Consider the following 25,044-nt stretch of genomic DNA (forward strand, 5'->3'; position numbering starts at 1 on the left):
AGTGTTCTGGTGGAGTCTTTAGGTTTTATATGTTTTTCTATGTATAGGATCATGTTGTCTATAAACATGGACAATTTAATTTCCTCTCTTCTAATTTGGATGCCCTTTATTTCTTCTTCTTGCCTAATTGCTCTGGCTAGGATTTCCAATAATATTTGAGTAAGAGTTGTGAAAGTGGGCATACTTGTCTTATTCCTGTTATTAAAGAAAAAGATTTCAGCATTTCCCCATTCAGGATGATGTTAACTGTGGGTTTGTCATATATGGCCTTTATTGTGTTGAGATGCTTTCCTTCTACACCAAATTTGTTGAGAGTTTTTATCATGAAAGGATGTTAAATCCTATCAAATGCTTTTACTATTATATATTATAATATTTATTATATGTATTTATTATGTATTCTATTATAATATTTTATTAAATATCATAATATTTTACTATTGAGATTATCATATGGTTCTTGTCCTTCATTTTGTTGAAGTGGTGTATCACATTTATTTATTTGTGTATGTTGAACCATCCTTGCATCCGTGAGATAAATCCCACTTGATCATGGTGTATAAACTTTTTCATGTGCTCTTGAATTTGGTTTGCTAGTATTTTGTTAAGGATTTTTCAATCTATTTTCATCAAGGTTATTGGCCTGTATTTTCTTGGTTCAGTCTTGGTACATTGTGTTCATTTCCTTATTGTTGAGTTTTAAGAGTTCCTTGTATATTTTGGATAAAAGTCCTTTATCAGATATGTCTTTTACAATTATTTTCTCCCAACTGTGGCTTGTCTTCTTGCTCTCTTGACAGAGTCTTTCTCATGACACAAGTGTTTTATTTTAGTTAAAACCAACTTATCAATTATTTCTTTCATGGTGTTGCATCACCAAACCCAAGGTCATCTAGATTTTCTCCTTCATTATTCTCTAGGAGTTTTATAGTTTTGTAGTTTATATTTAAGTCTATGATCCATTTTAAATAATTTTCATGAATGGTGTAAGATCTGGGTCTAGACTGAGAGTTTTTATAATGAGAGGGTGTTGGCATTTTGTCAAATTTTTTTCTGCATTTATTGATTTTGTCTCCTTTACTCTATTGATATAATAGATTGCATTAATCGATTTTCTAATGTTGGAAAAGACTTGCATATCTGGAATAAATCCCACTTGATCATGGTGTATAAATGTTTGTATACTTTGTTGGATTCAATTTGCTCTTTTGTTGGGATTTTTTTGCGTCTATGTTTATTAGAGACATCAGTCTGTGGTTTTCTTTTATTGTAATGTGTTTCTCTAGTTTTCAGATTATGGCAATGGTGGCCTTTTAGGATTAGTTAGAAGGTATTCCCTCAGGTTTTATATTCCAAAGAGATTGTGGGCAATTAGCATAATCTATTCCTTAAATGTTTGGTAGAATTCACTAGGAAATTTATCTGGGCCTCCTGCTTTCTATTTTGGACGGTTATTAATTATTTATTCAATTTCTCTAATAGATATACATCTTTTCAGATATCTCTTTCAACTTTTATAAGGTTTGGCAGATGTGTGTTTCAGGAATTGGTTCACTTTATCAAAATCATGTGCGTAAAGTTCATGGCATTTCTTTTTTGTCCTTTCAATGTTGGTGAGATCTGTAATTATGTCTCCTCTTTCATTTATAATGATAGTATTTGTATCTTTTCACTTTATTTATAAAGTATCCTGGTTAGAGGCTTATAAATTTTATTTATCTATTCAAAGAACCAACTTCTGTTTTTGTTGTTTATTAATTTCCTTTTTTCAGTTTCTGTGATTTCTGGTCCAATTTTTATTATTTCTCTTCCTCTGCTTACTTTGGATTTAATCTGTTCTTCTTTTTCTAGTTTCTAAGATGGAAGCTTAGATTGTTGATTTTAGATCTTTCCTCTTTTCTAATACATGCATTCAATGCTCTAAATTTTCATGTAAGCACTGCTCTAATGGCATCCCACAAATTTTGATAAGTTGTAATTTTATCTTCATTTAGTTCAAAATAGTTTAAAATTACTCTTGAGATTTCCTCTTTGGCCTATTATTTAAAATTTAAAAGTCTCCACATACTTTGGGATTTTTCAGCTATCTTTCTGGTACTGTTTTCTACTTTAATTCCATTGTGGTCTAAGGGCATACATGGCATGACTTTTATTATTTTAAATTTGTTAAAGTGTGTTTTATGACCCAGCATGTGGTCTGTGAGAATGTTCCATGTGAGCTTGAGAAGAATGTGTGTTCTATTTTTGATGAAGTAATCTGTAGACATCAATTATATCCAATTGACTAATGTTGTTGTGAAGTTCGAATATATCCTCATTTTCTTCCTATTGCTTCTGTCCATTTCTGATAGAGGGGTGTTGAAGTCTCCAAGTATTATAGTGGATTTATTTATTTCTCCTTGCAGTTCTATCAGTCTTTACATCATGTATTATTATGCTCTTTATGTACACATTAAGGATTATTATTTCTTCTTGAAAAGTTGACCCCTTTATCATTAGCTAATGCCTCCTTTTATCCCTGATCATTTTCCTGGCTCTGAAGTCTTCTCTGTCTGAAATTAATAGAGCTTCCCCAGCTTCCTTTTGCTTAGCATTAGCATGGTATCTTTCTCCATCCTTTTACTTTTAATCTATATGTTTCTATATTTAAAGTTTCTGGTAGACAATATACAGTTGGGTCATGTTTTTTGACCCACTCTGACAATCTCTATTTCTTAACTGGTATGGTTAGACCATTGATATCTTAAATAACTGTGGACGTATTTGGATTAATATCTACCATATTCATTACTATTTTAAATATTTTGCCCCTGATCATTTTTCCTATTTCTGTCTTCCACTCTTTTTTGGCCATTTGTACGTTTAATTGAGTATTTTTTATGATTCCATTTTTTTCTCCTTTCTTAGCATATCAATTATATGTCTTTTTAAAACTTTTCTTAGTGGTTGCCCTGGAGTTCACAATATATATTTACAGTTAATTCATGTTCATTTTCAAATAACACTATACCACTTCACAGGTAATGCAAGTACCTTATAATACCGAAGTATTCCTAATTCTTTCCTTCCATTCCTTCTATAATTACTATCATCCATTTTGAGTATTCATAAGCAATAATAATCAAATACATTGTTGCTGTTACTTACTATTTTATACAAACTGTTATTGGTTAGATCAATTAAGAATATTTTACCTTCACTGATTCCTTGTCTAATGTCCTTACTTTCATTTTGTGGATATGAGTTTCTGGCCTATATCATTTTCCTTCTCTCTGAAGAATTTCTTTTAACTTTTCTTGCAAGGCAGGTCTGGTGGCACCAAATTGCCTCAATTTTTCTATGTTGGAAAAGGCTTTATTTTTCCTTCACTTTTGAATGATAATTTTGCAGGGTATAGTATTGCAGGTTGGTAGTTTTTATTCTCTCAACACTTTAAATATTTTATTTCACTCTTTCTTGCTAGCATTGTTTTTGAGAAGTTTGATGTAATTCTTTGTGTTTTTTATTCCATCTGACTTATTTCAAGAATTTTTTCTTTACCTTTGTTTTCCTGCATTTTAAACATATGTCTCAGTGTAGTCATTGTTCCTTTTATATATATATTTAGTATATATATATTTATATATATATAGTATATATATATATTTGTATATATATATATATAGTAACTATCATTTGAATTGTAGGATGAATATCTGTACATCAGTTTGGACTCCATTTGGCAGTGGTATATTCATTTCTATTACCATTTATCTGTAGAAGAACTTTGACTCTGAGTAGAATAAAGCAAGTTTTTTATGACTTCTTAAGCCTGAAATAAAATAATAGCTACATATAAAATTTTATATGAAATTTCTTCTTTCATTTCTGGTTTTTTGGATTGTATTTTACTCATGATTATAAATGCTTGAATCAAAATAAGTTGGCAATCTGGGTAGTGTTTATTTATACAAAATGATATCTAATTAAAGTTTCCAATGTTTAAATTTTATACAGAAGGGCACGTTATTCTTTGCAATATTAGTTCCTTCCTGGATCCACCACATGATGAAAAGGTAAGAACTTTATTTTCCACTTTAATTAGTAAGTTGACATGCTTTTACTGAGCACTTCTCTGTTCTAGACACAATGAAAGATAGAATATAAGTCTTCTCTCAATGCACACATACTATCAAAATTGAAGTTGTATGATGGATACCATGGGTTTGCTGATAAAAAGAGGGAATGAATAAGTGAGGGGAGGGAGCATGAGAGGGGTAAGTGAGCCAGCCACTGGTCACTTTGCAGCTTCTTCATATTCTGATGTATTTGTGAGAATCTACATAGAAACCCAGAGCTTAAAAGAGTTCAGAGATCATCTAGTCCTCAATAGCCAGTTTCTATATCTTACATGTCTTCATAAGACATTTGATAACCTTTTCTTCTAAACCCCGTGTGGAACCATTATTTCTTTAAAGAAACTCTTCCTCATATCTAGTCTAAATCCTCCTTATAATTAAAGCACCTTTTATTCTGTTTTTAGTGTTAATGCAATGTAACTGTCACCATCCTTATTTTATGAACATTTAAATATGCATTTCTTGTGTGTATGTGGATGTACAGATATATCTACATACATTGTAGATAAAGACCCATCACTAATTAAAAACTAAACTAAGGAAGAACTATTTCAGCATAATCCTATTTCCCTTTAATACTTCAAATCCAAAAACTAATTACTAGCTTTTTATTTTTAGATCATAGGTATTAACATGTGGATGCATAGGTTAGGATTTGATTCCTTGCAGAGTGTCTTAGAATACTTATTGTTTCAAACATTATTTCATTTGATCCATGAAGTTTTTTCTTTTGTTTCAAAGAATCCATTGTAGTTTTTATAAAGTTCAGATATTCAGCTTTAGTACGACTATCTCCACCTTGCAGAGGGTAAATCAGAGAATGGCTTGCCTAGGATCACATAGACAGTGAATGACAAAGTCAGGTCCAGAACCAGTGTTCTTATTCTCTAACTCAATGCTCTTTTCATATGTAACACTTATTGATATCAAATGGAAAACAATAAGGTTCAAACAACTGTGAAACACCAAGTTTCATTCACCAATAACTATGAATTCCTTATGATCAAAACATGCTATGAGGTGAATAAGAACAAATGATATGCTTGAAGGTTAAGTAATTGTTTTCTCCTACTGGTGATGATTATCAATATTGCACTATTAATTTTAACAGATAAAAATATAATTCCAAGCCTACATTTTTGCAAATGGACTTTCTATAAACTGGCAACCAAGTTATTTTAAAATTCAGAGAAAATCTTCAAAACATAAAATTAGGTAGTAATATTGAGTTATAATAGAGGAAATGGTTTTAATGCATTTTTACCAATTAAAAGGAAGAAAATTTATTTTTATAATGTTTAAAAATTCTTCCATATTCAACCTCATTTCACCCTTTTCTGCACTCAGACAATGTGATTATCCAGTTTGTACATGGCTACCTATTTGTAAATATAAAACAGAACCAGCCTATAAAATGCCTCTGTTATATAGACTAACATGTACCAATGCATTAAACCAGGTCCATCTACAGATTGCAACTGCAGTGAAAACCAAATATGTCAGTCTATAAATCAGAGGTTAGTTTTGTTCTCTCTCACATTACTGTTAAAAAGAAGGATTGCTTTGGCTATTTGGGACCTTTTATTTGCTTGACTTACTCAAAAATAAAAGAAGAGCAAAAACCCAAAAAGAAATGAAAAAAAGAGACATTACAACTGATGCCACAGAAATACAAAGAATCATTAGCAACTACTCTGAACAACCATACACCAACAAACTTCAAAAGCTGGAGGATATCAATAAATTTATGCACACATACAAACTACCAAGTCTGAACCAAGAAGAAATCAAAACCTAAACAGACCAATAACAAGCAATGTGATTTAGGTAGTAATCAGCAGCTTCCCAACACAGAAAAGCCTAGGACTAGATAGCTTCACTGCTGAATTCTACCAAACCTTCAAAGAAGATTAATACCAATACTTTTCAAACTATTCCGGAATATTGAAACAGAGACTATTCTGCCAAACTCATTCTATTAGGCCAGCATCACCCTGATACCAAAACCAGACAAAGGTACAACAAAAAAAGAAAATTACAGGCCAATATACTTGATGAACATAGATGCAGAAATCCTCAATAACATATCAGTGAACAATACAACAGCACATCAGAAAGATCATATGTTATGATCGAGGGGGATTCATCCCAGGGATGCAAGGATTGTTCAACATATCCAAATCAATAAATGTGAGACACCACATCAACAAAATCAAGGACAAAACCATAAAATTATCTCAATAGATGCAGAAAAAGTATCTGATAAAATTTATCATCACTATCTGATAAAATTTATCATCACTTCATGATAAAAACTCGCAACAAATTAGGTATAGAAGGAAAGTATCTCAACACAGTAAAAGACATATATGACAAACCCACCACCAATATCATCCTGAATGGGGAAAAGCTGGAAGCTTTTTCTTTAAGAACAGGAGCAAGACAAGGATGCCCACTCTCACAACTCCTATTTAACATATTATTGGAAGTACCTGCCAGAGCAGTCAGACAAGAGAAAGAAATGCAGGGTGTCCGTATTGGAAAAGACGAAGTCAAATTTTCCTTGTTTGTAGATGGCATGATCCTATATATAGAAAACACTAAAGACTCTACCAAAAAACTCTTGGAGCTGGTAAATGAATTCAGTAATATTGCCACATACAAAATCAGAATACAAAAATCAGTAGCTTTTCTATACTTCAACAATGAACTAGCACAAAAAGAAAGCAAGAAAGCAAGCCCATATACAGTAGCTACCAAAAAAAGAAAATACCTAAGAATAAATTTAACCAAGGAGATGAAAGATCTCTGCAATAACTACAAATCACTGCTGAAAGAAAAAAAGTACACAAAAGGATGGAAAGACATTTATGTTCATGGATTGGAAGAAGTAACATTGTGAAAATATCCATACAATTCAAAGTGATCTACAGATTCAATGCAATCCCCATCAAAACACCAGTGACGGTCTTCACAGAAACAGAAAAGAAAATCCGAGTTTCTAATAGCAAGTTGTAATCCATTAAAGGGTCATGAAATGAATTTAATGAATTGCAACCAGTATTTTTGAAAAAACAGAAAATAATTAAATGCAAAGCAAGGCAGCGGAATAGAACAGACGGTATCAGTGTGCATTTCGCAAACTAAAGTTAAGTATCCTTCTGTGAAACTTGTTTCAAATACACGTACAGGTATATATGTGTGTGTGTTCACTGGCTCATGAAGTAAAATGTATAACCTACCATGGATATAGTCTGTATTAGAGAATCTCTTGCCTTAGAGAAAGTCATCTTGAGGCAGAGGAAGAAACCTTAGATGACCAGATATTAAACAGTTTTGAGACAGTAAGTAGGAGAATGCAGAAGATTTTACCCTGACTGTCAAAGAACAGTCAGAGGGAATCGAGTCACAAGGCCAAGATCTTTAGGAGAAATTATGCCTAACCTTTCTCAGAGTCTAAATAAATAGGAGACTTATAGGACAACTCCATGCAGCCAAAACTGTTGTTACACAAATACTCCTAGGTGGATGATCCAGGAAAAAGTAAGATCTTAGTCTGGGTTTATCAGTGATAGAGAGGGAACATACTCAGAAGGGGTGTTATTGCAGAGCACGTGTGACAACTTCAGTTCACACGATTTAGAAATGTCTTCTGAGTCCTGTTAGGGGATCTGACCATGAGGATGAACCACATCCTGAAGAAACGTACAATAAAACCTCAGGATGTTTTTGAAAGAGAATGAACTGGGCCCATTCTCGTTGTTAACTCCTTGTAGTATAGACCTCCCACTCCACACTCCAGAAAAAGAACAAGATGGCCAGGGCTAGCTCTAGATAAAATCTGAAAAAGGAAAAGTCTTTTTTGCTAATCTCCCCTTTGGCTTTCACTTCCCACCTCTGCTTCCTTCCATTCCTGATTATTTTCACTCTCAGTAACCCCACTCCCCAACCCTCTCCTAAGGCATTTCTTTCTTCTAGTCATCTGCAAATCATCCATTAAAGTCATTGCTGATCTTAAATTACATAATAAATTGCTAAAGACATATGATACTTTCTCTCCCAGGGATATGTGCAGATTAATAAATCCCTAAAGATGGGACTTTTGGTGCCTTAAGCAAGAGAAGAGCTGATTGGGGGCAGGGGCTTCATCACCTAGTGCACATGTCTATACCAATCACTCATAAGCTTGGCTCAATGGGAAATGATTTTGCTCAAGATTATATTTTGACCAGCAAATATTTATGCCAAGGGATGTGCTTTATTGTTGCTATCTAGAAATTCAAGCAGGTGCTTTCCTGGCGTGCTCATTCTTTAGAAATTATTCAAGTAATCTATGTGGAAGACAAACAAGTCGTGCTTACTGCCTCCGTCGATGGCTCGGTAAGGTAAGCCAAGGGTGGCTTCGTGCTGTGAATTCAGGGTTTTGAGTATGAGAGGTAAACGGTTTTGAGTGAAAGTTGAAGTATATAGTTCAAATGCAATCTTGGTGAGCTGGTTAAAATAACTAGATAAGTAAAAAGGTGGCACAAAAGGGTTTTGAGAGGGTGGCCAGAGATTGGGAACTCTTTTCCATGCCTGAGAAAATGAGATGCCATTTATGTTAGAAGATATAATAAATAATCTCAATGAAAGTGTTTTTTGTAGAATTATTTCAAAGAATGAAGCAAAATAGGTAGCTCAGAGAATGAGATCCAAGCCCAGAGAAGTCATAAAAACGTCATAGAAAAGAGCAACTAATACTGGAAAAAAAGTGTGTGAGCTAATTAGTTCATTGACAATGAGATTAATTTTGCACAGTCTACTTACTTTTAATTATCTAGATAATTCTAAGCACATGTGCATATAATGCAAAAATATATACACATATAAAGAGAAAGAAAGGAAATGTTATAACATTTCTAGAGACAAATTGCTGCATATTAAAATGTCTTAAAATCATCGTAATGAATTATCCTGTTAAGAGAATGGAGTTAGGCAAGATTAAAAGGTGTAGAGAGACTTCAAAGTGTATTAGAGAGTGTAAACATAATAAAAACCAGAAAGAAGGAATATTTTATATTCCATGAAAGCCCCAGACTTAAATTTAACAGGCCCTAGCTAACCATGTGAGCTTGAAGACAGAGAGTTAGCCAGGGCTACGGCCAAGCAGTATGTACTAGATAGTAGGCATTATTAAGGATTTGGATCATTCCCTCAACAGAAATAGCCACTGAAGGATTTTAAGTGGGTGGCATGAGTAACATGATCTGTTTTACATTATTAAAATATTTAGAAGGATGAAGAACTTTTAGAAATGTTGAGTTTCAGCTCAATCTGTGGGGGTAAGGTCCTATTTGTAGGCAAATGGTTAAAGTTACTTCCTCTGTCAGAAAGAAAATCTGTTGTGTTATTTGTTGAAAAGAGTAAGAACATGAAATTTCATTATTATAGATGTTTTTAACAACTCTGTCTCTTGGTCTCTGCTCCAGCTTATTTTCAGCCACCTATAAGCAGAAGTGTTAATTGTAGATTATAACACACACACACACACACACACACAACCACATGTGCCAATGCCTCTGTTTTGAGTATTTCCTGCTTGTTTCAGTCTGTTTGGGCTGCCATAATAAAATACCTTAGTCTGGGTACTTTATAAACAACAGAAATTTGTTTCTGACAGTTCTGAAGGCTAGGATGTCCAAGATCAAGGTGCCAGTAGACTCAGTGTCTGGTAAGGGTTCAGTCTCTGCTTCATAAATGGTGCCAGGCAGCTGTGTCTTTACATGGCAGAAGGGGCAAACGAGCTCCCTGGGGCCTCTTTTAAAAGGGCACTTAGGTCATTCATGAGGCCAGAGCCCTCATAACCTAAACACATCCCAGACACTCCACTTCAATACCACCACATTGGGGATTAGGTTTCAACATATGAATTTGGGGGGGACATAGCGGTGCTCAAACCATTTATCTTTGGCATGAAGAAATTACTTCCATGGTTCCTTCAAGTAAAAATCTCTCTAGATACTCAGTTCAGAGAGCCCAGCTCTGTTAATAGCTATCTGAGAATACAGCTCTCATCATAACTTAGCCACGTCCTTTTGCTAATACTAGCTACCACTTTCTAAAGAGGTAGACATTTTAACATTCTAAATCCTGTTTGTCAAAAAGGTTATAATTTTCTAATAGGAAATAAACATCATTGAGACAACTCTGGGAGACAGGACAGGCAAGCAGTCTAAAGACAACATTTCGGGAAGTAAAGTGGGGCTCAAGGTAGCTGAGGATTTCGTATCTGAAGCCCAGGAAGTCAACTGAGAGGCAGGATTATTTATGTGGTAGAGCCTCACATGGAGCAGGAAACACCATGAGACAAGAAGATCTAAAGTTAGTTCAGTCTTTTGCCGTCCTATTTCAGAACTCAGCTGTAAACATTAGAGTGGTGTTTCCACAATAGTAGGAATTGTGGGTGGAGGTTGAGAGGAATTTGATAATAGTAAAAGCATCACTAGATCTCTCCTCCCACAAATTCTGTTTATGCTGATCCAAAAAGTAGACAGCTCAGATACAGCCATTGTGAGTCCTAATTCAACTAATAGACTGTCAGTCAACGTGGTTGTGATTAGCCGGAATGGGCAGTCTTATTTTGTGAAACATCTGTTCCTTGTTTTCTGGCTTTGGTCTCAAAAGTACAGATTCAAATTGATATTTCCCAAAAGGTTGTAGATTAGAGTTCTAACTGATAAAAATATTTACATTATAATTAGCCCTACAGTATGAGGGTACCACAAAGTTCATGGAAATATTAGTATTATCTTTCAATTCTCTTTTTCCCAAACTTTGTGGAGTATCTTCGTTTTTAATTGAAAGATTCTTGGACTCAGTTTAAAATCTTTGATGGACCGGTGAAAATTCATATAATGATCTAGGGCTGGCCGGTTAGCTCGATTCCTTAGAGCACAGCCTTATAACACCAAGGTCATGGGATTGGATCCCTGTACCAGCCAGACATCAAAACAAACAAACAGAAAAACAAATCTATATAACTGATTTAATAAACAGAATAACTTCCACTGAATTCCCCACTTACAGTCTCCTCCCACCTTTTTTCCTTCCATCAGGCTTTGGCATGCCCTCAATGGTCATTATTGTGGATATTTTGGACAGCGAAGGAACTTAGAAATATCACAGACAAGTGATTTTATTTTGCCTTGTGATGTTAGTGAATATCCCATAGAAATAAAAGAAGAAAGCAAGTTCACAGAGAAGAAGCAAAAATATCAATATCCTCTGATATTTGACAGGGAAAGGTAAGACCATTGGCTTTTCTTTAGATGAGCAGACAAAAATTAAACTATTATAAAATACCATGGGAATGTGCTGGACATGAAGAACTCAAAGGTGAAATGCCTAGAACTTGTTGACAATTTTATAATCCAGTGGAAGGGAGAAATATGTAAACAAAAAGCTGTAATTCAGTACAGTAGTACTTCCGGGAACACCTAATTCTTAAGATAATAACAGGAGGGTACATGGGATTTAACCAAAGAAGAGCAGGGAGGTAATTGCCTGAGAAAAGGAACCAAATTATGAGAGACTATGATATAGTCTTTTGAGGCTTGGAGTCCAGGAGTGTGTAGGGAAGACACAATGGGAGATAAAGCTAGAAAAGTCTATAGGGGCCACATCACAATGGCCTTTTTTTAATGGGCCAATGTAAGAATTTTCAACTTGACAGAATTCACTGTAACAGGATACAAATGAGGAAAAGCAGGTATGAAGGAAAAGATACTGAGTTTGGTTAGGGGCAGGTTTAAGTCTAAGGTGCTTAGGGTACGTCCAGGTAGAGATGTTTAATGAGCACTGGGATTGAGCTGTCCTGAGCTCCTAAAAGAGGCCAGAATTATAGACAAAGATGTTGGTGTCATTAGTAAGTGTTAGATTCAGTGTGGATAAGTCACTCAGGTCCTGTGTATAGAGTGACAAAAACAGAAAACTAAGAAAGAAATAAACAAGAGCCTCTAAAGAGCAGGCCAAGGAAGTGACACCAGTGAGAAATATTGAGAAAGAACAGGGAAGATATTGAAAGGAAAACCACAAACAAGTGGTATAATGGAAGTCAGGGGAGGAGAGAGTTAATTGAAAATAAAATGGTGGAGAAAGACCCATTTGTAGAACGTGGCAGTGAGGTCCCATGTGATAGTAGAAAAGTAATCATTGGATTTGGCATGTTTGTCAGCTGAAAAGTCACTGACGATTCTAGAGAGGGTAATTTCAGTGGAGTGATGGGTCATTATATCACGATGGTTGAGAAATAAATAGGAGATATGAGGTGAAGATAGTACAGATTACTATTTTTTTTTTTTTTTTTGGCCTAAAACAACACAAATTTATTACCTTACAGTGTTGGAGGTCGGAAGTCTTACATAGGTCTCACTGGGATAAAATCGAGGTGTTAGCAGGACCACATTCCTTTCTGGAGACTCAAGAAATAATCTATTGCATTGCTTTTTCCAACTTCTAGAGGCTGCCCGCATTCCTTGGCTTGTGGCCCCTTCGTCCATCTTCAAAGTCAGCAGTGCTGCATCTCTCTGACCGTTCGTTCTTCCATAGTCACACAGAGATTAGTTTTTAAGGAAGGCAAATAGTCCTAGGGTTGAAGAAGAGTTTGTTCCATGGGTTTGCTTGTTTGTGGGGGAAACTTGAGCATGCTCGTAGGCTTAGTTAGGGCAGGAAGGAGATTTCCTGAGAGAGAATAGAATATTAGTGGGATGCTGTTTTGTGCTTTTGCAAATTTCAGTCCTGGTTTCAGCTGTGGCTGGGCCTTTTGTCACACTAGAAGAGAATGGTACTCATCTGAGCTTTCAACATCATCACAGCTCACCCCTAGGGGTGGATGTCTAAATGTCTCCCCTTCAGGGTACCAGATCCACCTAGACTGGTGACATCCGGCAGACCCAAACAGGGAGAGCGAATGAGGTTGAATCCCAGTGGGAAAAATCTGAGGGGACTGTCAAAAAGAAAGTCCTTTAGGGAAATCTTAAGTGAGTCAAAGCTGGGGAGACCCAAAGCCACTATCGAATCCCAAGGAAGGTGGAAGGGTTGTGGTAAATAGGAACTGAAGGTAAGAATCAGAAGCCATGCAGAGTTCAGATCGAAATAGAGGCAATTCGAGAACAGTCTAGAAGGATTCCAGACTGTTGCCAGATCCCCACTGGAGTGTTCAAGGCTTGCCTGTCTGGTTGGGAAATAGCAGTGGAGAAGAGGGCTGGCTAGAATGTAAGAAATGGTTGTAGCAGAGCCGAGCCTCAGCACGATGTGGTCAAGTTCCCCAAGCAAAGTCGATCAGTCCTACCTTTTGAGTAATTGCTTAGCCTTAAACATCCATATATCTTAGTATCTAAGACAATGGATTCTAACTTATTAATATGTGTCTCTTCACTATACTGTGAGGCCCATGAGGACTAGAACCTGTTTTATACATGTTTGTATCCCCAGTTCTTAGCTCAGTGCCTAGCACACAGGAGGCACTCGAGAGATATCTGCAGAACGAATGAAGAATGACCAATGGGGAATATTAGCAGCAGAAAGAACACATGTAAATCATAGATACGGAAGTATTACAGGGCGTAGTGTATGTGGCAAAGCTTAAATATAGAATATGTGCTCACAGTATATTGTTATTACTAAATAATTATGGCTTGTATGTAGCAAAATTGGCCTTGTTCTGTAGAATGACTCCGTCTCAGGGCATATTATTTATTGTCTTTTTAAAAGGTTTTTAATGCTTAGTCATGACTTTCTAAATATGTACCTAAGTAAGTTTTAACTATAGGAAATCTTCCCTGAGTCACGAAAAAGTCAAGCATTGGATTTATAAAAGAAAGTTCCCCATCTCTACGATACAGCTTTTTTCCAATGACTATTAAAGAATTTAACTAGATGGAATGTTCAGGCTGAGTAGGAATCACTGTGGTTTCCCTAGAGGAAAATCGGGGAAGCCAAGTGGATTAACAGGTGCAGAGGTAGTGTCACTGGGACTAGGGCCATGGCAGCCATGGATTTGGAACCAGCGAGGAAGGACATACGGGTATTTGTTTAGTAGGCAGAGAATAAAAGGTGTGGGTATTTATTTAACATTTTTTCTTATGTCTTTACATGCAGATGTACAAACATGAGCTCAATGTCTTTACTTTTCAAGCGTACACCTCCCAAGGCCTTTCAAGTGGAGCATGACTTTAAGTTTTTCCAGTCTCTTTCTTCTCCCAAGGTAGATTAAAAAAGAAAAAAATAGAGAAAACTTTCCTTTTGCTTTCCATAATTCAAATATGTTCAGTAATACTGTATATTAGTTTTCTATTGCTGCTGTTACATATTGCCACAGATTTGATGGCTTAAACAATACACATGAGTTATTATATAATTCCGTAGGTCAAAAGTTTGACATGGGTGTCACCGGGCTAAAACTGAGTGTCACCAGAGCTGTTTCTTTCTGGAGGCTCTAGGACGGAATCCTATATTCCTTGGTTTGTCCCCTTCCTTCATCTTCAAAGCCAGAAATGTTCCATCTCTCTGACCATGTGGTCCCATGTCCCTCTGACCCCATGGGAAAGATCCTCTGCTTTTAAAGATCCATCGGATTAGAATTGCATCCACCTAGATAAGGCAGGATAATCTCCTCATTGCAAGGTTGGTCACAATAACGACCTCTGCAAAGTCCCTTTTGCCAAGTGAGGCAATATATTTGCAGGTCGGGCAGAGAGAATAGGGTGTGGATATCTTTGGCGGCCACCATTCTACTTTTCACAGACACACTTTTCTCCAGTGCAGAATTAGGAGAGAAAAGTGTCTTGCTGCCCATTCTATTTCTATTTTTAACACTTCTGGAGAATTGATATGGTGTGAATCTTTAGGCGACAGTCTGGCCTCAATAAGTTAAAATTGATTTTCCAAGACCTTCCACAAAATAAACCAAATATACCTTTTTAAATTTATCTCCTGTTACTAACCTACAGTTGCCCCACTCTGCAAATTAAATTAATTATTGTTTCCCTGAACATTATTCTCAGCCTTCTGCCCGCACAGGTCAGTTCACCTTGGATGTCCTTGTCACATTCAGACCTCTCTCCAACTGTCCCAGTCCACCCTACCTTTGTAACACATAACTGACAAAGATTAGTATCCAGAATACATAAAGAACTCCTAAAATTAGTGAGAAAAAAGAGTCCAATTTAAAAAATGGTTAAACCTTGACCTCTTCTTACTTTAGTTGGTGGGTAAAATAACAAATGTTAAATGCTAAAGTGGAATTGAAATGCCTTTCACTTAGAATTCTCTGATTTTAGCCAACAATCTTGTTTTGGCTATTTTTATCTATTCACTTCTTTTCTGTTAATTTATTTTTGATGTTACCAGTAGTAATAATATAGTGGTACTAAATCTTATGTTTGAATAGCACTTTACTATATATAAAATCTCATAAATAGTTGATTCTCCTAAATAGTTAGCAGGGAAAGAACTTGTCTAAGGTCATGAAGCTAATAAATGACAGTCAGGATTTGAACCCAGGTATTTTGCCACTGATGGAATGTGCCCTTTCCATGAAACATTCATTCCTTTGATTTGCAGATTCGAAGTCATGCCTTGGAAGGTTTCATGACTGAAAACAGAGAGGCAGGGATTGTTTTCGGTTCTCTGCCTATATACAGGGTGAGTTGGAGTTTTCTAGGGCTAGACAAGCAACTGGAATCTGACATCTCATTCCTGACCTGGGGCCACTGAGCAAGGTTGGAGAGTGTCACATAACCAAGCCTACTGATGCTTCTACAACCGCATTGTATCCCATCCCAGAGAAGTCTTGGGCTCCGTGTGTCAGTGTCCTGGATCACTTGTCTCTGCCAGTCCACATGGCACTGTACCCTGGTGGCTCCTCATCACCTCCAGGATAAAATACAAATGCCTTAGCCTGGCATCCAAACCTTCCATGATCTGGCCTCTGCCAGAACTGTACAACCTCATTTTCTACCATATTCTCCCTGCACTCTCCCTGTACTCCAGCCACGCCAAGTACTGTCGTGCCCTGAACACCGCTGGTCCCTCCATGCCTGTGTAGTTCCTCTGCCCAGGATCCATCCACCTCTTGTTTCCCTCCAAATCCCTATTCATCTTTCAAATCTCCACTCCAGGTAACCTCTGTTAAAGAACTAATTAATTAACTCAAGAAATAATAAACCAAAGACAAAACATTTCAAATGAATCTTAACGTATCTTAAATGTTACTTATCTTTCCCAAGAACATGTTCATTGGGCTAGGTATCAAACACTTGAGCTAATAGACCATGCCAAGGGAGGACTATCAAGAATGAATAATGGGAAAGTGGGAGAGGGATGAAGTAGCTGGGCCCTCTCACCCCTCACCCCTGAGTTCACATTACAGACGTCATCACTTGAAGTGTATCTGACTAGCTCTTGACTGATGGCTTCTAGGTACCAAGCCCCACTAGTCTAAGATCCCTTCCGCTCATCAGTGTCGAAGCACAAAGAGACTCTGTAGATGGCATCATGGGAAAGAAGAAGGGAGGTCATGTTCAACATGAAAAAGTAAGTTAGTACTAATTCTGCAGTTAATTCTAACTCCACAGTATTTTCCATTTCTGTTTGGTTTTTAATTGTTTGTCTCTTCCCAGAAATACTCTAGGCCTAAAATTATCTCAGTTCATACTCTTTTTAGGAATGTTCCAGATGTGTGTGTGTGTGATTTTTAGCTCAGTGAGATGGAAATCATGAATTTCCTAGACAGAGAGAGAGAGAGAAATCAAATAGGACCTATGAGCCTGAGCTAATGAATCTCCCCAAGAGCTTCAACACTAAAATTCACTCAGTTTTTTTAGCAGCTCAGCAATTAGACACAACATAGCTGAGGGCTGTGTACTGTCTTTGCTTTTTAATCTCATGGTACAGGATGGAGCCATGACATCAAACATGACATCATCTTTCTGGATCGCCAGCAAGAATTTTTCCCATGTGATAATAGGAATAACTACCATATAATGATTTACAGTTTACAGAGTGTTTTTATAAACGATTTTTTGGGGGCCGGCCCCGTGGCGCACTCGGGAGAGTGCAGTGCTGGAAGCGCAGCGACGCTCCCACCATGGGTTCGGATCCTATATAGGACTGGCCGGTGCGCTCACTGGCTGAGCGCAGTGCAGGCGACACCAAGCCAAGGGTTGCGATCCCCTTACCGGTCATGACAAAGACAAAAAAAATAAATAAATAAAAAATAAAAATATAAACAATTCTTTTGGTTTTCACAATAAATACAAACAAAATGTGAGACCCATCTTCGAGTTGGGAAAAAATAGAGCCTAAGGCAAGGTCAAGTGACTTGCCAAAGGTCACACATGAATTAAGTGATAAGCTGAGATGTGTTCTGACTCCAAATTTCACGCTCATTCTATTAAACCAGAATGACCTACTCAGTTCAAACCTATCTCTCTTCTAGTTCGTGAGGCTTACATGGGTCTAACTTAACCTGTGGCCATTCATTTAGTCATTAAAATAGATCCAATACTAAGAGGAAGACCTAGAACATGGAAATTTTCATAAGCCCTCTTTCCATGAAGTCAAACTAAACCAGAAAGGAGATGGCTCTTATTGTCTGTGTCTAATTCAATAACAGATAAACACAATGACAATAACAACTGCAATTTCAAAAAGCTGCTTTATTTAATTAACAAAGAAAACCTCACCCTAATTTTGTTAGCTGTGCACTTAATGAGACTATCGATGATTACTATTAATCATCAACTCTGGTAATTATTTGAGTAAAAATTTTTGGCAATAGAAGTTTTCTATAAAAATAATATGATTTACTTTTGTTTTGAGTAATGAACAAAACACCAGTACAAATAATCGAACTAAAAGTCTAAAAAGTATTTGTATAGGGTTTTATTTACTTATTTTTATTTTTTATTTTTTGGACAGAAGGTAGGATTTATTAGTGCACATAAGTAAGGAGGGGGCAGCCCTCACGAGTGCAGGGTCCCCACCTCTTCAGGGAACCATGGTTGGGGATGTACTTAACCCCACAACCAGCCGGGATGAGCCACTTTTCACTCATCGTGTCTTCAAATTCATCCACATTAAACTTGGTAAAGCTCCACTTCTTTGAGATGTAGATCTGGCAGCCAGGGAACTTGAACTTGGCCCTGTGTAGGGCCTCAATCACATGCTCCTTGTTCTGCAGCTTGGTGCAGATGGACCTGATGACTCAGCCAATGTGAACCCTGGCCACCGTACCCTGGGGCTTTCCAAAGGCATCCTGCATACCTGTCTGGAGCATAGGGTGGGGACAGCACTAGGTCAGAGGCATGAAGTTCCCTTGGAAAGAGCTGTCTCTAAGGTCTCTTAGGGTGACCCATACAAGCAATGGGCTGTGTACACTACCAAGGAGGCTGCTGTTTGCAGCCATTGCACACCAGCCCCTGACGAGGAAAAGAGCAGGTTGGCTTAATCGCAGCAGACCTACTGGTTTTTATAACTCATACCTTTTATGCCCCATATTTGCATTCTTATTTAAATATTGCTTTATCTGATATTAAATATACTTTACATTCTCTAAGCAACACTAAGCAACAGAAAGAAAATGGTCAAATATGTCTTAAGCACCAAGAGGGAACACAGCATGGAATTAAAAATTGGTCGTGGTTAATCTACATAATGAATAATCTACACTGAGATAAACAGAAGTTGACTTTACTGTAATTAATTCAATCAGAGATCATGAAGAATGATAAGTTATTTATCCAGACAAAAGGTATTTTTATATATCTGATACTCTAGTAGATGCTTTATTTTCTCTTAGTCACTCTGATAGGTCATTGACCACACAAGAAAGGCAAGGAAGCAAATGGAAACATTTGCTTTACAGGAAAGGGGCCACACAATTATGATTAAAAATTCCCTTCTGGTTTAATGAAGAAAAGAGTTCAGTAGGTCGGGGGGTTGAAATTAGTTTCCAAAGTAAAGTGGTTTTTTTTTTTAAAGAAAATTATGTACTCAGTATAATAAAATAATATAATAAATAATATATAAATTTTTAAGGTAATATAATAAAATCTAGAAACTGGAATAGATTAAAGAGCCACCATGTTGACGGCATGCAATTTTAGGAACCCAAACCACCTAAGTAGGAAAATAGTGGATGGAATCAAATCAATAAATACATTTCAGATGTCGATTATCATAAAAAAGCACTTCCAGGAAGGTGGGCATAAAATGACCTCAGAAAGTTTGGGGTCAAAATTTTATTTTAGTGAAGCAAACATTTATGGACTACCTTGAAATATCCATCATGTGTCCTGCACTGTTTCAGGTACCAGGAATCCATTTATTGATCTAGGAGCTCACAGTACAGAGGGGAGAAGGTCCTCTGAAGAGAGTTCAATAACAGATATCTTAATCTCTTTTGACATTGTTTTTAAATATAGAAATGCTGATTCCAAGTATTAACTTCTTTAAATGATTTATAAATCTCTTTAGAATTAAACAAATTACAAAATATTAATCACATGTATTAGTCTGTTTCTGCTGCTTATAACAGAATACCTGAAATTGGGTAATGTATACAGAAATGAAATTTATTTCTTACAGTTTGGAGGCTGGGAAGTCCACTGTATTAGTCCATTTCTGTTGCTTATAAATAACAAAATACATGGAACTGGGCAATTTTTAGGAAAACAAAATGTATTGCTTACAGTTTCGGAGGCTGGGAAGTCCACCGTGCAGGGAACACATCCGGTGAGGGTCTTGGTGGTGGCAACAGTGACCCAGGGATCTCACATGGCAGACAGTGGTGGGGCAGAGAGAGACTCACCTCTCATGCGCTCTTCTTGTAAAGCCGTCAGTTCCACGTCCTTGACCACCGTTATGAATCCACACACTACAGCATTTTCCTACAATCTAATCACCTCTTCAAGGCCCCACCTTTCAGTTACCGGAATAGGATTGCCCACCCTCAAAATTTACAATGGAGATTAATATGTGAGGGGACATTCAACCCAAGGCATCCACAGTAGAAGGGGTGCATCTGGTGAGGGCTTTCTTCTTAGTGGCACTCTCTACAGGGTCCCAGGGTGACCAGGGTGTCACATGGCAAATGGCTGAGCAAGAGAGAGCTAACCTCCACCTACATTCCTGTTAGAGCCATCGCAACCACGTCCATGACCACCCATCGGATTAATGGGTGGATTAATCCACCAATGGATTAATCCATTCAGAAGGACACTATCCTCACAATCTAACCACCTCTTAAATGCCTCACCTTTCAAATACCATTTCAGATACCAAATTGGATTTCCCACCCTCTTAACACTGTTACAGTGGAGAGCAAGTTTCCAATAAATGAAGTTTTGGGGGACACATTTGACCCATAGCACCATAGTACAGGAAAGTGTAAATCAGAACTCGAGTTTATATTTCCCTGTAAGTTTACATGTGGGAAGAGAGGGGGAGAAGGTGAACTTTGTGAAGTGTGACCCATTTTCAAATTGTGGAAACATACCCAATCATAAAAAAATGATGCAGTGAAACATGGTGGATATGATAGTGTACTCCGTAGTTTTTCCAAAGAGTATTTAATGACAGAGAAATTCTCACAATTTCATGTTGGGTGAAAAGAGCATGAAAAGTATAACTTAGTAATATTTCTAATGATAATGGCTAATGCTTATTTTCAAATCAATGTACCAGGGCCAATACCGTGTAATTAACACAAATTCTTTCACTTAACCCTCTCAACAACACTGTGAGGTAGTTATAATCATCATCCCCATGTTACAATGGAGAAAACTGAAGCAGAGAGGATTTATCTAAGATCCCCAAGAAGCAAGTGGTGGAGCTAGGATAGAAAGCCACAGTTTGACTTCAGAGCATGGACACAAATACAGCACAATGTAATTCAGAGACAGGTGAGCCTCTGGGTCTCTCCTGGTCAGAACCACCTTATGGGAGTTTACAAACAGCGAACACTGAAGAATCTCTCCCTTCCCAGCACTCTCTGTCCCCTCCTTCAGAGCTCGGATCACTACCAAACATTATATCATGTAACAATTCTTTTTTTTTTTTTTTGCCTAAAAGCATGTTCCATGCCATTTTTTCCCCTTGAATAAATCATTTATTTTTATTGTTTTTATCCCAGTAGAATGGAAGATCTATGAAGGCAGGAACATTGCCATAATGTCTGCTGTAACTCTAGTGTCTGGAACAGACTGACACATAAAAAAGACAATCAAAAAACATTTGCTGAATAAAATAATGAATGTGTTTTTAAAAAAAGAATAGAAAGTAACAGGAAGAAAGATCCATGCAGCTTGGGACTTCCCTCAGCTGGGATCTGGCTGAGTGATGTAGGAAATTAAGCCTCCTTCCTTGTCTCCGGGAGAAAGAGGAGTTGTCACGGGATCTATTAGTGTTCAAGTCTAAAGGATCTTCAGGTGATTGAATCTTGACCTTAGGGGCTCACTGTTTTTTTCTTACCTGTAACTCTGTCTCCTCTTCCTTTTCTCTTCTTTCTTTTTTCTTCTGCATAATAGACCATCAATTCAAATTGATGTGCATCGTAAATGTTGGTTGAACATTATTGATGAGATTAGACACTTCCTGAATTGAATTTTTAAACCAAACAAGTTTAAATGTTTTTTTATCTATTTCTTATGAAAATATTCAATTCGAAACTAACTTTCATTTCTCATTTGGGTGGTCATCACTTGATTTCATTTTCCTTCAAGTCAATGGACTTTGATGTTATCAATATGCAGTATTAATGATTAACTAAGTCTTGTTTTGTTTTGTTTTGTTTGAACCAACCTTTCCAAACTATGCAATTGTCTGCCAGATGGATAACTACCCAGCTAGCTCTAAAGCTTCTGCTTTTCCACCACATCCTTCACCTCTTACTTTTAACAGACTTTTACCATGGAGGCATGTAAGACTGTTAAGTAAATAACTATGCTTTTTTTTTCTAGGAATATTAAAATCTCTGTATAAATTAGCAGTGAAATCTAACTCTGCAAAATTGTGTTTGTTGTGCAATGTTAGTTACTAACTGATATGCTCTTCACTTCACAGGCACCACGGAAGAGAAGCCTGAAAAGAAATTTAGTCCCACAAATAAATCTGGCTTGACATGCTCTTCATTTCACAGGCACCACGGAAGAGAAGCCTGAAAAGAAATTTAGTCCCACAAATAAATCTGGCTTCTTGCTTCTTCCCAGCCCTGCCCAAGTAAAGAAGAAAATCAGAAGTGGCTGCTGCACTTAAAATGGCAACGTCTAGATGATAGACAAGGTCTTTGTTTCAGTACGAGCGTGAGAGTCCACCAGACACTGTCACCCATCTCTGTATTCTTGGGTCATTCTATTGATGAAGGAGATTGCCTAAGAAACTCTGGTGACCTCAGCTCTGAATATCAAGCAAGCAGCCACTTTGCCATCATCTGTCATACATTGAAATCCACTTAATGGATAGGCAATGTTTCTTGTTTACTGTCAGCAAAATGACACGTAAGGAAACAAATGAAATCAGCAGCATAAGTAGATTTAAAATAACATGGTTATCAATGATTAGCTTTCTGCATCCTCCCATTGTTCATCCTAATCCATGGCCCGAATTATTGTCCAAACCTATGTGGTAAGAGGCAAATTACTTGTGTGTATGCTGTGTGGTGTACAAAGAGAATTATTAAAAAGAAGAATGTGCCAGCCAGGCCTCTACCTATTTGTCTTCTTCATTTAGGGAAATGTCATCTGGAAGGCAGTGTTCCTTAGATAAAGTCAGAAATTATTTATATTTAGTCAAGAAATGACTCCACCGGGGACCAGATCCCCATCCCACAACCAGGTACTGTGCCAGCACCTCATGGCCCACCCAGAGAACCAAGGCATGGAGAAGGGGACCAGACTCCCCCCCCACAACCAGGCACCATGCCAGCACCTTGAGGCTTGCCCGGGGACCTGAGGTATGGAGCCAGGAACCGGACCCCCCTCCCACAACCTGGCACACCACCAGCACCAAGCAGCATGCCAAAAACATCACCTCCATGTGGGTGGCCCACCACAGCCACCACAGTAGCCATGGTTGCTGTGAAAGTGGCTAGATGTCACAACTACCATGCAGATGGTCTGCCAGCCACTGGAGTGCATTGACACAAGGAGAGTCACCAGCAGAGATAAAGAAGAGGGTGTCTCTCTCCACAAAACCCATTCCAGAGTGACAGAAGCATCTGCTCTATGATAATATTTGGAGACCTGATCACATCTCTCAGCACTAGACAGAACATCTAGGCAACAAATCAACAGGGTAACCAACCATTACTCTTTCAGAAGGAGAGAAGGAATCTAGGGTTATCAGAGGTGGGAGGGGGGAGGAAGAGGGGGATGGGGAGAGATTGGACAAGGGGCATAAAGAATAATAACGATTTATAACGTTATATATGCTAGTAATATTGATTTGATCAACATATCTCATTGTTGAACCCCAAAAATATGTATAATTGATTTAAATTCAATAAAAATTTAAATAAAAGAGAAAAAAGAAATTTTTTTAAAAAGTAGGCAACAACAACAAAAAAAAGAAATGACTCCAGATAAATAGATCTTGAATGGTTACCTGAATGTTCTGGGGTTCATCTTTTATTAATTCTTTGATTAATTGATTTGATATTTTTACCAAATGATCAATTTCACCAGTAGGTACTCATATAAAAACAAAAGCATCTAAATTTGGTCACTCAATAATGAATGAGATTTTAAATAAGTCAGAGTCAGGAGGAGAGTGTCAGAATTGAAATCTGAAGATTGGCTAACATGGGCCTCTTCAGGAAATGATTCTGAGCTGAGTAATAAAATAAAAGGGTTCTCATATCAAGGGTTGGTCTAATTTCCCCAAAGCACCAGGCCACTTGGTGAAAAAAAAAATTGTGGCCCCTTATTTTTATTTTTATTCTTCTAAATTTTTAAAGTTTTTAGTATGTATTATTAGCATATTCATTCTTACAAATCATGATGTTTTTCTATGCCCTTTGCCTGACCTATCACTCCCCAAACCCCTTCCCTCCCCGCCCCCCATCTCTAGTATCCTTAGGTTTGTTCTCTCCTTCTGAAAGTTCAACCTATTGTTGTGGTCTTTTCTTTCTTTCTTTCCTTCATTCCTCCTTCCATCCATCCCTCCTTCCCTTCCTTCCTTCCTAGCAGCCAGAGAGTGAGAACACGTGGTATTTCACTTTCTTTGTCTGGCTTATTTCACTTAACATAGTTTCCTCAAACAACTACCGATAGAGCTACCATATGATCCAGCAGTCCCACTATTGTGTATATATCCAAAAGAATGGAAACCATCATGTTGAAGGGATACCTGGTCCCTTAGGTTTTAATTCTACCTTTCCATTCTGTAAAGGGTTTTATAATTCTTAAAATCCCAACATCTTGGAAAACTAAGAAAAACTTTTATTCAAATAAACTCCATATTTACACATTTCTTTTTGTGTTTATTCCTAAGCATGTACTAATTTTTGTTGCTAATAGTAAGGTGATCATTTCTCTTATTAATGCTTTTCTTTTTCTTTTATGTTTTAAAAATGCATTCTAATTACCAAAAAAACTAAAGTTCCAAAAGAAAGAACTGAGCATTAGGGTTTTAAAATTTATTTCAAATAACATGTATAATTTACCCAAATGTAAGAAGAAGAGACTCTAGAAAAATATAGTATATTTAAGTTTAGCTGTACAAGGGTAAAGAAAAACAACAGGAAAAGAAAAGAAAAAGAACAGGGTATAGTTATGGAACATTAACCACCTATCAACACCTAAATAAGCCAGAAGACTGCTTTTTTAAAGTCTGAAAATAAAAAGGAAAACTTCCAAGGAGTTTATGAAAATGATTTGATCTCCCATCT

At 37.0% G+C, this 25,044-nt stretch overlaps 1 protein-coding gene across 1 annotated transcript in view; it reads left to right on the top strand.

Moving 5' to 3' along the window:
- Nucleotides 1-22,834, top strand: part of WDR64 (WD repeat domain 64) — a 130,329-nt gene extending 107,495 nt beyond the window's left edge. Inside the window, exons 21-27 of the mRNA XM_008575260.1 lie at nt 3,997-4,055; nt 8,394-8,503; nt 11,213-11,401; nt 14,256-14,361; nt 15,720-15,800; nt 16,578-16,691; nt 22,297-22,834. Coding sequence (XP_008573482.1) covers nt 3,997-4,055; nt 8,394-8,503; nt 11,213-11,401; nt 14,256-14,361; nt 15,720-15,800; nt 16,578-16,691; nt 22,297-22,380 — 743 coding nt within the window. The 3' untranslated portion in view covers nt 22,381-22,834. The remainder of the gene's footprint in view (nt 1-3,996; nt 4,056-8,393; nt 8,504-11,212; nt 11,402-14,255; nt 14,362-15,719; nt 15,801-16,577; nt 16,692-22,296) is intronic.
- The last annotated feature ends 2,210 nt before the right edge of the window (nt 22,835-25,044 follow it).

Source organism: Galeopterus variegatus, unplaced genomic scaffold, assembly GCF_000696425.1.
Source record: "Galeopterus variegatus unplaced genomic scaffold, G_variegatus-3.0.2 Scaffold1162, whole genome shotgun sequence".
Taxonomy (NCBI): Eukaryota; Metazoa; Chordata; class Mammalia; order Dermoptera; family Cynocephalidae; genus Galeopterus; species Galeopterus variegatus.